Source organism: Vipera berus (assembly GCF_964194415.1).
Source record: "Vipera berus genome assembly, chromosome: 4".
NCBI lineage: Eukaryota > Metazoa > Chordata > Lepidosauria > Squamata > Viperidae > Vipera > Vipera berus.
Genome location: NC_138206.1, coordinates 52,921,581 through 52,936,844, shown reverse-complemented (window position 1 = coordinate 52,936,844; position 15,264 = coordinate 52,921,581). Strand labels below are relative to the sequence as shown.

The window sequence follows — 15,264 nt, the reverse complement described above, 5'->3', positions numbered from 1 at the left end:
TGAGTTATCACTTTGTGGCTTATACGTATGTATACTGAGAGCTTATGCACCGGATACAAATTCCTCGTGTGTCCAATCAAGAATATTCTCTTTTTCATTTCTTTATTAGTATAAGGCAATCGATTGATCACAACGGCAACTTCGCGATCCCTCGGATCTCGCTCTTCGTTAACATGGCACTCCCTCCCCCCCCGCCCCATTTTAGAAATTCTAAAGCCTTTCTTTCAGACATTTCTATATACTGGTGACTTTCCCGCCCTTCCACATCCGTTGCCAAGGGACCACTCACGTCACAGGCCTTCCTCCCCTTCCCCCCCCCACCTACGTTGTTTTTTTTTATCTCCTCCGTCCCAAAATGGCCGACTTCTTCAATTACCCTCCCGGCCGTGACTCTTGCCTCAAGTCTATGGTATAACGAGGCGCTCTAGCCAACAAGGCGAACTCGACGGTCGAGCCCCGTCGGCTATTTCTTCTTCTGCCCGTGACAGCGCAGAGAAAAATAGTCAAAAGCGGCGGCGTACGGTAGAGGGCGCTACGATGTCTTCTAGGCTGTGACGCGCTGCTCTTGCTGCGGCAACGGGGAGGGAGCGAGGAAGGAGTCGCGGCGTGCGCGCTCTTGGAGCCGTTGCGGTAGTTGCTTTTTTTTCGCGCTCGTCTCTCTCTCTCTCTCTCCGCCGCTTCTTCTTCAAACCTTCCCGCAGCGGCGGCAGTTCGGTCGAAGAAGAATGTTCCGCAAGGCCCGGCGCGTGAACGTGCGGAAGCGGAACGAGTCTGAGGACGACGACGAAGAGCGAGATGAAGCGTTACCGTCGCAGCCGCCGCCGCCGCCGGGTGGTGATGGGCCTGCGGCAGAGACGGAGCTGCCAGCCCCTAAACCGCCGTTGCTGCCTCTGCCGACAGGCTGCGTCCCTCTGGTCTCCCCCGCCGCCGCCGCCGCCGCCGCTTCCTCCGGCGGAACCTTCGCTTTTAGCAGCGCTGAGGTGGTGGTGGTGGGCCGGGGAGGCCCCAGTTTGCCGGCCCCGGAATTGCAGCAGCAGCCGCCGCCGCCGCCGCCAGCCTCGATTGCGCTTGTCCCGCCGCCGCCGCCTTCGCAGCAGCTGCCGCCCCTGGGAAACAACGGGCACGTGTCTGCCGTTTCTAAGCCGAAGGAGCGGAAAAAGGGCAAAGAATCGGTGGCCGCGCCTGGGGTGCCCCGCGGAAGCCGCAGTCTGCTCAGCTTCCAGGACGAGGAAGAGGGTAAGCACGCTTGACCCCGGCTTTTGCAGCAGCTCCGGGCCTTTTTCTTTTTTCCCCTAGTGCAGGGGTAGGCAACCTCGGCTCTTTTATGACTCATGGACTTCAACTCCCAGAATTCCTGAGCCAGCTTGGCTGGCTCAGGAATTCTGGGAGTTGAAGTCCATGAGTCATAAAAGAGCCGAGGTTGCCTACCCCTGCACTAGTGCTTCATTTTTTTTCCCCCTTTCTCACCCTCCACCCCGAACACAAGCGCTTGTGCTGGTCACGTTAAAGCTCGATGGACTCGTTATTCAGAGGCACAGGTAGTCCTCGACTTACAACCGTTCGTTTAATGACGGCACAAAGTTACAACGGCAACTCAAAAAACAAAAACAACTTGTCACGCTTACGGCCATTGCGGTATTCCCGTGGTCACGTGATCGAAATTCAGACACTTGGCAATTCACTCACATTTATGATGGTCTCAGCATCCCAGGGCCATGTGATCACCCCATTTTTTTGGCCTTCTGATCAGCAACGTGGATGGGAGAGCCAAATTCACTTTTAACAACCGTGTCGCTAAATGAAAGAGTGCGGTGATTCACTTAACAACTGTGACAGGAAAGGTCGCGAAATGGAGCAAAACTCACTTAACAAGTGTCTTGCTTAACAGCAGAAATTTTGGACTCAATTGTGGTCGTAAGTCAAGGACTACCTGTATTAAGGTAAAGGTTCCACCGCACATGCGTGCTAGTCGTTTCCGACTCTAGGGGCCGGTGCTCATCTCTGTTTCAAAGCCGAAGAGCCAGCGCTTGTCCGAGTACGTCTCCGTGGTCATGTGGCTGGCATGACTAGACGCCAAAGGCGCACGGAACGCTGTTACCTTCCCACCATAGTGATCCCTATTTTTCTACTTGCATTTTTACGTGCTTTCGAACTGCTAGGTTGGCAGAAGCTGGGACGAGTAACAGGTGCTCACTCTGTTACGTGGCACTTGGGATTCGACCCGCCAAACTGCCGACCATCTGATCGACAAGCTCAGTGTCCTAACCCACTGAGCCACACCGCGTCCCTGCCTGTATTAGATTTCTCCAAACACACTACCTCAACTCCTGATTTTTTTCCTTATTTAAAACTCTTGTTTTTTTCCCCCCAAGCTAAGTTTCCTCTAGTTGGAAACATTAGAAAATAGCATAATTTATATTGAACTTGGAAACTTTTTAAGTTGTGTAGACTTTCAGCTCCCAGAATTTCTTAGGCAGCCTGCTAGCAGGGAATTCTGGGAGTTGATTCACACATCTTAATTGCCAAATTTGAAAAATACTGAACTGCAATATATAGGATCTTCCTTCTCCAGGCAAGTGCCTTCTAAAACATTGGGCTCTAGGTCATATAACTCCCAATGATATGTCCACTACTGGGAGATACAGTTCAAAGTATTTGGAATTGTAAAGTGTGTGGAAAAATTCTGTCATTATGCACGTGTTTAGCAAAATTTGGGATTTATTATGCCTCAGATGTATGAGAATTGTTTTACAGGTGTGGAAAAGAGGTGCTTGAGTCCCAAAATTTCTTGGTTAAATATTGCTATTATCAATGAAAGGTCAGCTGTGGGACTGGAAGGAAGATAAGTAATATATGTTTTGTTCTCAAAAGAAGAGACCGAAAGTTAGCATAAATATTTGAGATGTTTTGGATTTCCAGGGAAATTGAAAAGAGCTCCACTTTGATAACTACAGTAGAATAAAGACCTGGCCAATAGAACAGCTTTTTGTAATTCTTCCCATGACTAGGAGAGAACTTAGATCGCTCACTAGTGCTACATACAGTTGTTTCTTGCGAGGAAACTACAAGACAGCATTCTCCGCTGGATTTAAAGGTCTGGGAGATAAAGGAATAACCATCTTGCTCAAGTCATAATTGGTGCCCTCAAAAGGACATTGGCTTCATATACTTCCTTTTCTGTTCACTTTCAGAAATTACTTATTAACTGCTTTTTAGTTATTAGGAACTGTTGTGTCCACAAGTTGGAAAATGGTGTGTTTCCTTCAATCCTTTGCAAAAGAAGTTTTAAATACAGGTTTAAGGTCTTAAAAATATATATTTTGAGAATAAATAGCAAAAGAGTGATTAAAACTTTGATTTTGGAAAGTTACAGAGTAAGTTACGATAGACTTTAAATAAGATTTTGGAATCACAAAAATCCTTCCTGTGGGAAAATGTTTTTGTTTTGACTTCTTTAAAAAAAACATGATAGGATGAGACTTTGAAGGTGGGGCACTAGAGGCAACCAGAAGGAACGGAATATTACAATTAAGGTGGAAAAATGCTTAAATTTGATTTACTAACACAGTGATGAAATGTGCACCTGTAGGAGCAGTGTGGGAAAGTTTGGGCAACACAGCTTTCCCAGAGGGAGACCTAAATCAAAAGTCCTTCAATCCTCAACTGGATGGGGAGAGGAAAGAGGTTCAAGGGAACCACACCCTAGAATCTCAGAATATATCTTTTGGTTAGATGGTTTAGTTTGGCAAGGCAGTTGAATTTGGCAAGTTCTTATTAGATGTAAGCAAATAAACAATTGAACTTGATCGGATTTTGCTATATTGTCTCAGGCCTGACAAATAAAGATTGAAGCAAAATATTTTAACATTGGACATATTGAAGGATATTTTTGAACAGTGGACCCAAGAGTTACTTTTAAGAGTGCCTGCCTTTATAGACAGAATGTTTAAGATGTAATGGAAGAGGAACAATTTGTCACTGACAGGATTGGGACTGGTCTGAAAGTGGATTTAAAAATAACGGGCTGCAAGAATGCTACCGAAAAAGATATTACATTGAGCATGCAAAAGAAACCAGCTTATATCTTAATTATTAAAAGAGATAAACAAAAATAAACCAAGAGAATGCCCTGGGTAATCTTCCTATATTGGATTCATAAAAGAGGCTGGTTAAAAGCTTTGAAGAATTTTGTGAGAAGGGATAAAGAAAAAAAGGAAGAGAAATCAAGTTCTAAACTAAGCCATTATTTGAAGGGCCTAAAGATCAAGATTGTTAAAAGGAATATAAAGTTGGCTTATTTTATCAGCTCAAAATAGATATGTTGTTATTTTTGGTAAGCCTCAATGGAATTATTGTCCTGGCTTATGTACTTCTCATGTTTCTAGGCTTTGCTCAGTAAAGTTACGTTAGAGCTGATGTTTTCGTATCACCTGTCAGCAACCTGATATATCCTGAAAAGTGTGTTCTCTACATTCCTTAATCTCTTTAGGTTAGGCAAGTAGGAACTGAAAAACTGACCTTTTTTGATACCTCACTGTTGTAGGATCCATTTTAAGAATACTGTTTCTGTATTGTAAAGAATGTCCAAGATAATCATCTAAATATTACATTTTAAAAACTATATAACTTTTGGTAGCTTGTACTAAGCAATAAGAGTCAAAACAATTTTTAGTAAATTTTTCAATTTCAACAGTTTCTGGTGAAGAGTCATGAAGATAATTTTCCAGATATTATTTTATAGCTTTGTAAATACCACCTAATTTTATTATTCACCTATTGATTAGCAGTCTCAGGAGAATTAATTCTTTTTCCTCAACACCTTCATTCTCCTTGCCTTTACTTCTTATGCTTTCCCATATTGATATCTCATCTCAGTAGCTATACTAGGAGAGAGACTACCAAGAGCAGCTTTTAAAAGGTAAAGGTAAAGGTTCCCCCGCACATGCGTGCTAGTCGTTTCCAACTCTAGGGGCCAGTGCTTATCTCCGTTTCAAAGCCGAAGAGCCAACGCTTGTCCGAGGACGTCTCCGTGGTCATGTGGCCTGCATGACTAGATGCCAAAGGCGCACGGAACGCTGTTACCTTCCCACCGCAGTGGTCCCTATTTTTCTACTTGCATTTTTACGTGCTTTCGAACTGCTAGGTTGGCAGAAGCTGGGACAAGTAACAGGTGCTCACTCTGTTACGCGGCACTCGGGATTCGACCCGCCAAACGTCCGACCTTCTGATCGACAAGCTCAGCGTCCTAACCCACTGAGCCACCGCGTCCCTTAAGAGCAGCTTATAGTTTGTAGTAATTTACAACCTAGAGCAGTTTAACTGATTTAAGGCAAAAAAAGTATCTTTCTTTCCTGAGTTTAGCAAATGAGAGTAGCTGTCTTCATAATGAGCCCCCATGTTTTACATAAGCAAGCTTATCCTTCCCATAAAATGGCTTAATTAGTTTAGAAATTTCTTTGGCTTCACACATCTCTGAATTTGTTAAAGGAGCCTTTCCTCCGGTGTTTCCCTCATATGATGGCTAGGAAGGCTCCTAATGCAGGGCTTTTCAACCTTTTCACCCATTGTACCACTTTTAGGGTATGGCAACATCCGAGTACCACCAGTCGCCTAGCAAGGTGTCAAAAACTTGATGACCAAAAAAAAAGAAACGAAAAAAGTGATGAAGTACAGGTAGTCCTTGACTTACAACAGTTCACATAGTGACTGTTCGAAGTTGCCATGGCACTGAAAAAAGTGCCCCCCAAGCCACAGCCGAACAAGACACCTGCCCACCCGGCGGCACTCTTCCTCCTGTCCGAAGTTTTCATTGTTGTGAGCATTTCTGTTGAGGATTGGCAGTGGGGGTGGGATGGGGGGTGTTTGGTTTTTATTCCCCCCCCCGTCTGCTGGGTGTTTGCAGCAGGTTTTGGTCACTTCACATGACCCTGGGTCACTGTGATTGTCATAAATATGAATCAGTTGCCAAGCATCTGAATGTAAATCACAAGACCCTGGAGATGCTGCAACATTCCAGCTGATCGGCGCTTCTGGGCTCCGCAGAAGTGCCAGGATCAGCACCGAGCTCCAGCTGGAACCTGGCGCTGATCCTGGCGCTTCCGCTGAGCCCTGACCGCTGCAGCTCCAGCTGTGTCTCGCTCAGGCTTGTGCGGTGCTGCCACTGTTCAGCTCATTCCCCTCCCCCGCTATCACTTTTCTAGGATGGTTACGTACCACTTGCCAGGTGCCAATGTACCACAGGTGGTACCCGTACCACTGGTTGAAAAGCCCTGTACGACATTGTCTTTTCTAGGCTGAAAGAATAAAGATGTGATTTCTCCCAGCATTTTTCCATATTAGAATTAAGGCACTGCCTTTTTGCACATGAGAGGGATAGGGGAAGATTGCATCCTGCATACAACAGACTGAGAGGCAGAGAGTATGTATATGTGATATTTGTTCTTCTGGAAATGGAACAGTTTTGGAAAAGTGTTGAGAGTTTCGTTTCCCACTTAATCACACCTAACCTCTAACCAGACCATTTTGTTTTGGGATAATTCGAGGTTTTGAAATAAAACTTCCAAATTGAAAGCGGTTTATTGTGTCTTGAGAATGGTCTGGTCCTGAAACAGACTGTTTTGTGTAGAGTATGTCTGAAACACCTTAAGTGGTTCAGCGTATTTCTTCTGAAAAATGCCAGTCTGTGCTGGAACTCCCTGAATGTTCTGTTCCTAAGTCAGTGAATTTTCCACATCCCTAGTGGAAGGTTTGGCAATTCACTTGAAACTTCACAGTTTGCCTGGAAAAATCTAACAGGTTACATTTGGCCCAAATCAGGATTTCTTCATCTTTGCATTAGTTGTTGTGGCGTCAGAATTTCTGTTTGTTAAAATTAAGTAGTTATTAAGTATTATTAAGTAATTATTGTTATTAAGTATTATTGAGGAGTTATTTTGCTTCAAATTTTTAACAATTTTAATTTATTATTTTTTGTGTTTTTCCCCCCAAAGAAACTGAAGTTTTTAAAGTGAAGAAATCAAGTTACAGCAAAAAGATAGTAAAGCTACTTAAAAAAGAATACAAAGAAGATCTTGAAAAATCAAAGACAAAACCAGAAACAAATTCTTCAGCAGATGGTAATCTTAGTTATATATTTTAAAAATAGTTATAGTTCTCCATTAAAGTTTTATAGCTATTTCAGTCTATTGGATTTAATACATGTTCAGTGCGCATTTAATGATACTTAATAAATGTAACGTTTGGACAGTTCTGAATAAGAAATAAGCAGCATTTTCGAAATACTTGGGGCACATAACAGTTGCTTTTCATTTGATTTACGTTGACCCATCCCATCTTGTCAGACAGGGAGGGTATGCTGCAGACCCTGTCAGTTAAAGAATTCTGAATGATGGTCTAGGACAGGGATAGGCAACCTTGGCTCTTTTATGACTCGTGGACTTCAACTCCCAGAATTCCTGAGCCAGCTACTGGCTCAGGAATTCTGGGAGTTGAAGTCCACGAGTCATAAAAGAGCCAAGGTTGCCTATCCCTGGTCTAGGAAGACAACCCCCGCCCTGTGGAATGTCCTCCCCTCAACAAAAAAAATATACACCTACTAAATATTTTCAGTATATTTTCTCAAAGATACCAGTCAGTACACAGAAAATCCTCTTTTTAACTGTCCATATTAGAAAGTTGCATGAGGCAAAAAAAAAATTTTTTTTTTTTGCTTTGCACTTGAAACTTTCTGAGTTGACTGTATTCTCAGCAATTACTCAAACTTGCCGCAATGTTCTGGTATTCTGGCCATTGGACACAATAGTAATTTGGTATTCATTTGGTGCCTTTCTGAGAACTATTACACTTCAGTGTTTAAACTGCTTAACAAACTGGGCATTGATCACACAGGACCATAGCGACTGGGTTTTTTCCCATTGCATCAGTAAAGAGCCAATTCAAGCACTAAGTGCACACATTTCTTTAAACCAATCTTTGAGATTTGGTGCCTTTCTGAGAACATGTCTTTTTATTATAATCCAATCACAATAGAGCCTTTGTTCGTCAGTTAATACATTTCAAATTTTAGGAATATTATTCAGTTTAATGACATCTTGAAATGTTAGTTCCTTTGATAAACCCTTATTAAGAATACTGAGAAAATACCATCCAAGGAGGTATGCCTAATTTATATGTGGTAACATGCCTTCAGATATCTGTGCAAACAGCAGCTATACAGTTTTTTCGCCATTGGAATAGATTTGAGGCTAAATATGATAAACAGAATCTTTTTTTGTAATCTTTATAACAGCATTGTTTTAAGTAATAATATACTACTATGGAAGATAACAATAGGGTAAACAATATATCAGCTGCAGTATCATATTTGCAGTGAGAGATTCTAGGGATTTTTTCTATCTCTAATGTATATAATTTGAGAATTTTTATCATGCACAAAATAAAATTGCTTATGGATTGGATCCGTGTTCTGTTGTGCATTGGAAATCTCCCATTTGCAGTCCTCAACCAGGAAGGTGGGGAAATAAATTATAAAGGAGAGAACACTGAATAAATTATAAAGCAGACTGCATTCCCTCATAATTGGGCATAGGCATTTTCCCAGTCAAAGATATTTCTCCTAATTAATTCCTGTTGCATCACATTCTGTCTAAATTAACTGGATCTCTTGCCCAAACCTTTCTGAAACAGACAATAGGGCAGAAGTACCGATTCTACAATGGGGAATAGGTTAAATCTTTGGTTACCTTGGTGCATGCAGGCCCAAACAAATTTTCAGGAGAATTGAAATATCTCATGTTTGACAATTATTTCACTTCTATGAAAACGTATTTTAGATGAACACACATGCAATGTATGCTGTTTTAATTAATGTAATGTTTCACTGTAATGAAATGAAATGTGTAAATGTAGTATGTGTAAATAACTTTTCCATAAGGAGATTTGAAGTACTGAATAGATTTGTTTCACAGATGAACAAACTGCAGACAAACTAGGACTATTTAAAGATACAGTTCAGGAAGATGGGGCTACAAATAGTGAACAAGGAGAAGAAGAAATGGAAGTGGAAAGTGAGAAGGAAGAAGAAAAAACAAAAGCTGCAGGAGCATTTTCCAGTGCTTTGTCATCTCTAAATGTTCTTCGTCCAGGTTAGCACATTTTCTCTCATATTTTTCACGGGTTGAATTATTCTTCCTTGCTTGATAGGTAAAAATAATGTAAATCCATGCAGACAATAAGGTACTGTTAGAAGAGATACTTGTTTCCAGTTGTTTCCAGAAAAGAACTGTTTCTATTTCTGTTGGTATGTTTTTCTGTAGTTTTGCCAATTTTTTATGTTTTAAAAAGCTACATATTTTATTTCTTACTTCGGATATATTTAGTTGTAATTCAAATGTACAGTGGTACCTCATCATTAATTGGTTCCAGGAGGTGCATTGAGTTCCAAAATAAAGAGTACCAAACAAAGTATTCCCATAAGGCAGGGCTTTTCAACCAGTGGTACGGGCACCACCTGTGGTACATTGGCACCTGGCAGGTGGTACGCGGCCATCCTAGAAAAATGGTAGCAGGGGAGGGGAATGAGCTGAACCGGTGGCAGCACCACACAAGCCTAAGCGAGAGATGGCTGGAGCTGCAGGACTGTCAGGGCTCAGTGGAAGCATCAGGATCACCACCAGGCTCCAGCTGGAGCTCGGTGCTGATCCTGGCACATCCGCTGAGCCCAGAAAAAGCGCCGATCAGCTGGAATGTTGCGGCATTCCAAGGTCTTGTGATTTACATTCAGATGCTTGGCAACTGATTCATATTTATGACGGTCATACTGTCTCAGGGTCATGTGAAGTGACTAAAACCTGCTGCAACCACCCAGCAGAGGGGGGGAAAATAAAAACCAAACACCTTCCTACCCCACCCCCGCTGCCAATCCTCAACAGAAATGCTCACAACAATGAAAACCTCAGACAGGAGGAAGAGCGCTGCCGTACTTCATCACTTTTTTCCTTTTTTTGGGGGGTCATCAAGTTTTTGACACCTTGCTAGGCGACTGGTGGTTCTTGGATGTTGCCATATCCTAAAAGTGATACAATGGGTGAAAAGGTTGAAAAGCCCTGCCATAAGGAATAATGTGAGTCACAAAGCAGCCAACATCATCAAGTTCTAGCTTGTGTGTTAAGTACCAAACAAATGATGAATACTAGGACAAAATTTTCATCTCAAAATGTGTTGAGTATCAAATTTGATGAGTTTCAAAGGTACCACTGTAAATTTATTTAGCTGCTAGTCTCTTATTTCTTCTTATATATCTTCTAAAATGGTTTTTTTTCTGGACAAAAGCATCTTTTAAGGTTGTATATAATTTTGTAAATTTTTGTTTCTATTCAATGTGTTCAAAATTATTTTCTTAAATCTTTCATTTGATACTAAATTTTATATTTTCTGATCTGATATGTTACCTTTTTATTCAAATATTCAAATAACTTTAGATCTTTACCTATCCACAAAGTTGCAAGTAGTGTATTAGTTCTCTGTTGAAAGAGAATGAGGGAATGGCTGCCAAGGCAGAAAGCAATGGGAGGGGACCGGTCATGTTGATAGAAAAGTTGTAGTGTCTTGCCTATTTTTCTGATGCAAATTTTCAGTTAAAGTTGCAGTGCAACAAGTAGACCCTATGATCAGATATAACTGCTAACTTTTAAAACCTAACAATCTTCCCCCTCAGGAGAAATTCCAGATGCTGCTTTTATTCACGCTGCTAGGAAAAAGCGCCAAATGGCTCGTGAACTTGGTGACTTTCTTCCCCTTGACAATGATCCTGGTAAAGGGCGTCTTGTGAGAGAAGATGAAAATGATGCCAGTGATGATGAGGATGATGATGAGAAGCGAAGAATAGTCTTTTCAGTGAAAGAGAAGTCCCAGAGACAAAAGATTGCAGAGGAAATAGGTAAACTTTTAAGAAGAGAAAAAAAGCTAAATGAAATTACATTTTAAATACTTGCTATGAATATGTAAAGCATTTGACACAAAAATCAAATATGGTGCTGACTCACACAAGTAGGCAGAGGAAACATTCTTACCCTTCTCTTTTTTTTTTATTAAAGAGTTTTACAGAAACAAGATTTTACAATATATCCCCAAATCCCCCCAACCCAAACCACCCCACTTCCCCCCCCCACTTCCCAGAGCTAAATACAGGATTATGGTTACAATAATCATATTCTAAATAAGAATTATCCATAATATACAATTAACCAAATTCATAATGTGCTTTAACTCCCCTTTAACATAAATACATACAAAGTACTAACACTAAGATAACAATATCCCTCTAAAATCTACTCATAAGCTAAATGGAACTTTTTAGTCCCATTCTTACCCTTCTCAAATACCTTCCAAAAGCCTTCTGGAGTTCATCTGTTTCTGAATGGGTTATTTCATACCTGGCGATTTGATGAGGCTGGGTCACCAAAATTTGATTGAAGTTTCCAGCTTTACAGGAGACCATATTTGACAATACATCTGAATCAAACAATTCAAGGAAATCTAGTTTTCGGTCTTCTGTTTTCTAATCATAGTTTGTTACATGGCTTCCCTCTGCACTTTTTATCTGTCAGCCTGAGTTAGATCCAGACATGAGAAGAATTTCTTCCAGTAACTAGAAGAGAATTGGATTATCTGTAGACCACTCTCAAAGAACCAACCAGTTAGGGAAGTTTTAAACTTTTCCTTGAACAGTTACTCCTCCATGAATTTGTGTGGTAAATCTTAGAAGACGCTACTGATTATAGTTTATATGGAACCCCAGGTGTTCAGTAGACTAAAAGACAAGCATCATATTGGTTTGCAGAATTATTTTGGTGATTGTATACATCTACATACATACATACATATTATTTTTATTTATTAATTTTATTTATATACCGCCCTTCTCCCGGAGGACTCAGGGCGGTGAACAGGGCAAATATATCAAAAATACAAAAGTTAAAAGGAATTAAACATATGCCCAACTAAAAACAGTGAATACAAATATTAAAATAACAATAAAAAACCCCACCCATCCCCCATCAGGCCAGGCCGGCTTGTTCAAATAAGAATGTCTTTAGATCGCGACGGAAGGAGCGAAGGTCGGGCGCCATCCAGAGCTCAACCGGTAACCGATTCCATAGCTGTATATATATATATATATGTATACACACACACACCTCTGGATCCTGCCATCAGTGAATTTATGACAGGAAACTACGATTAATAACCCAATAACTTGCTATAAACTTGCTGGTTGTAAAATAACACACTATATATCCTGCAGTAGCTACTGGGGCATCCTGAGCAAGGCAGATCAGAAAATCAGTGATTGAATTGAAGTATGGGATGTATATTAATGATGATGGTAGGCTAATAGTGAAACAGTGGTTTCTATGACCAATTTTAAAAACAGCTATAATTTCTTTATGGTTGTGCATTAAATTGTGATTTAAAACTTCTATAAAATTGCTTGTTTTTATCTATTTAAATATTAAAAACACGCATTATGTCATTGGAAAAATTAGAATTCTGGTGGTTAGCTGAATTCCATTTCATCATACAGAATTCAGAAAGGTACTTAAGTCAGTGCTCTGCACAGTGTAGAATACGAGTAGCAGTTCTAGAGCAGGAATCCTCAAGCTTTTGATAAGTATCTTTGGACTTTTTAGAATGTGGCTACTTGTTCATGTAATAGTTACTCGAGAGAGAACTAGTAATAAAGGACAGATTGACCAAAATGCAACGTGTCACCTTCCCTGGTGTTCTTTTCCATCCCTGTTTACTCTTCCCCTTCTTAGATAATTATGCATACTTTGAAATGAATTGCAACTGTCTACCATTTTTATTCCAAATAAGTTTATGGGACTAATTAAAAAAAAATAATTCAGATGAAGCCAGAAGCCAGATATGCCCTGAATAGCAGCTCTTCTCTAGAAACCAGGACATTCTTGATATTTCGCCCTGAAAAAGAATCAGAGAGACAATAAAGCTTTCAATATTTAATTTTAATAGTTTTACTCAGGGCTTTTTTTCTCATAGAACGCCCAGAACGGAGTTCCGGCACCTTTTTGGGATGGAACTTTGTAGGGTAGGCAAGGCGGGTTGTATGACATGTGTGAGTTCCGGCACCTTTTTCTTTTACAAAAAAAGCACTGGTTTTACTAGTCTATATTCTTACACTTACCTTTGTATAGGTATTGAGGGAAGTGATGATGAAGCTCTGATTGCTGGAGAACAGGATGAAGAATTAAGCCGGTGGGAGCAAGAACAGATACGGAAAGGCATTAATATACCTCAGGCACGTATTCAAATATTTTAAGATTCAGAGCAACAGATGGTAGTTTTAGCAACAGCTGATCCAAGCTATTGCCACATAATCCTAGTTGCCAAAACGAAAGAGAAAGTTGTGAAGGAACATATGTAGCAGAGGGTTTTTGCCTGTGAAAACTTAGGATAGACCAATTCATTTCACCCTGTCTCCTCTGGTTAGAATTAGGCTTACCTGAACATAGATGTCATTGAAATCAAAAAGTTCAGTGATGTGTAATTCACTAAAAGAAATTAACTCGGATTCTGCTAAATTGTATTATGTCAGATTTCCATACAGCACAATTAATAAGTATGCTGTAGGCTCAACCAGTCTCAGTATATTAAGACCACACAAAGGAATAAATGTATACAATATGTTGTAACTTATCATTCTAGTTTAAATGATATCTATCCATCCACCCACCCATCCATTCAATATTGTGTGGGTGCATGTATTCAATATTGTGTATGCTGAAACAGTGTGTTACTTGATGATGCGAAAAATCACTACATGAAGATGTTCCCACTAATCTTGTTAGAATGGAATTTTGAAATATAAACATTCATTTTTTTTCATAACAGTCAGATATAATGAGCTAAATCCCATGCTAACAAGTTGCTTTAATGTCTTCAAATTAACTGATCATTAGTTTTAAGGCATTTTTACTCTAGTATTTTGTGCTAATTGTTTACTATTCAATACTAATACTTTAGCATAAGATTCAGCAATTGGTAATCCCTGGTCTACTGGTGAATGCCATCTCCTGCTCATTTACCAGTCAGTACACTGGCAAGAAACATAAATGGTGCATATGATAGCAGTTCACTTTAGGTAGTACAGTATTCTTCACCCCCATCAAAGTGATTCCCCATAAACTAAGTGTCCCAAAGAATAGACATATAACTGTAATTTTGAAGTTTGTTGTTGCTGCTATTTTGATGCTTTCTGCTTCCTAGTGATTGTTTTCAAGTGTTGCTTTCTTTGATATATACTGCTTTGCACAAGGAATGTAATTAAATTGGTAATTTAGTTTTTCAACAAAAAAATTCTTGGTTTATAATAGCGTTTACAGAAACCCAGTTTTTATGTCTGTACATATATGTTTCACTCCTGTAGGTTCAAGCAAGTCAACCTGCTGAAGTGAATAACCTCTACTACCAGAATGCTTACCAGACAATGCCTTATGGTTCATCTTATGGCATGCCCTACACATATGCTGCATATGGATCAGAGATAAAGTCTCAAAAAACAGATAACATAATACCTTTCAAAGCCCCCAGTAATGAGATGGCTCCTGTTACTATTGATTTGGTAAAGAAACAGCTTAAAGACAGGTAGGGCAGATCAACTTATTAAAATGTAAGACCTGTCCTCTAGGTTTCAGTCTGGGGGGCAGCTCAGAATTTCATCAACGGAAGCCCACAGACTGGATCCTGCGTTGTAAAACGTAAGAAAAAACTGTTCAATAGGCTATTCACATTACTTTTCTGGAAATGAAGCTTGAACCATCTTGAAGATTGGTACGTCTTCTTGGAAAAATAGTTTTGTAACTAAGAAAAATGAAAGAATGATGTTTTCAACTTGCTATATAATGATTGTATAAGAATTTAAGCAATTCAAACTCTAAAAAGGTAACAGTTTTAAATTCTATATTTTAATTGGAAATTAAAAATACTGTACAGTACACTAAATATTTGCTCATGCTTATGAATATATTATAACGTTCCTTGTTATAGTTTGAAAGTGAACAAAATTAGTAAAAAAATGATAAACTAAAGGTTAACTATTTGCAAACTTAATGTTAACCTCCCACAAATTGCCTTTCATGATTTTTGTACGCTTCTCTGATTTCTACTGAAACCATCAGGAATTAAGGGTCCTGAGTACTGTGCGAAAGTGATACTCCTGTAGGTAAGACACCATATGAGAAAGTAGTA

The 15,264-nt window shown here is 39.9% G+C and overlaps 1 protein-coding gene across 1 annotated transcript in view; it reads left to right on the top strand.

The window, feature by feature from the left end:
* Nucleotides 1-514: 514 nt before the first annotated feature.
* Nucleotides 515-15,264, top strand: part of PAXBP1 (PAX3 and PAX7 binding protein 1) — a 34,414-nt gene continuing 19,664 nt past the window's right edge. Inside the window, exons 1-6 of the mRNA XM_081326932.1 lie at nucleotides 515-1,236; nucleotides 6,990-7,115; nucleotides 8,967-9,143; nucleotides 10,715-10,936; nucleotides 13,212-13,315; nucleotides 14,444-14,661. Of these exons, the coding sequence (XP_081183058.1) occupies nucleotides 726-1,236; nucleotides 6,990-7,115; nucleotides 8,967-9,143; nucleotides 10,715-10,936; nucleotides 13,212-13,315; nucleotides 14,444-14,661 (1,358 nt within the window). The 5' untranslated portion in view covers nucleotides 515-725. The remainder of the gene's footprint in view (nucleotides 1,237-6,989; nucleotides 7,116-8,966; nucleotides 9,144-10,714; nucleotides 10,937-13,211; nucleotides 13,316-14,443; nucleotides 14,662-15,264) is intronic.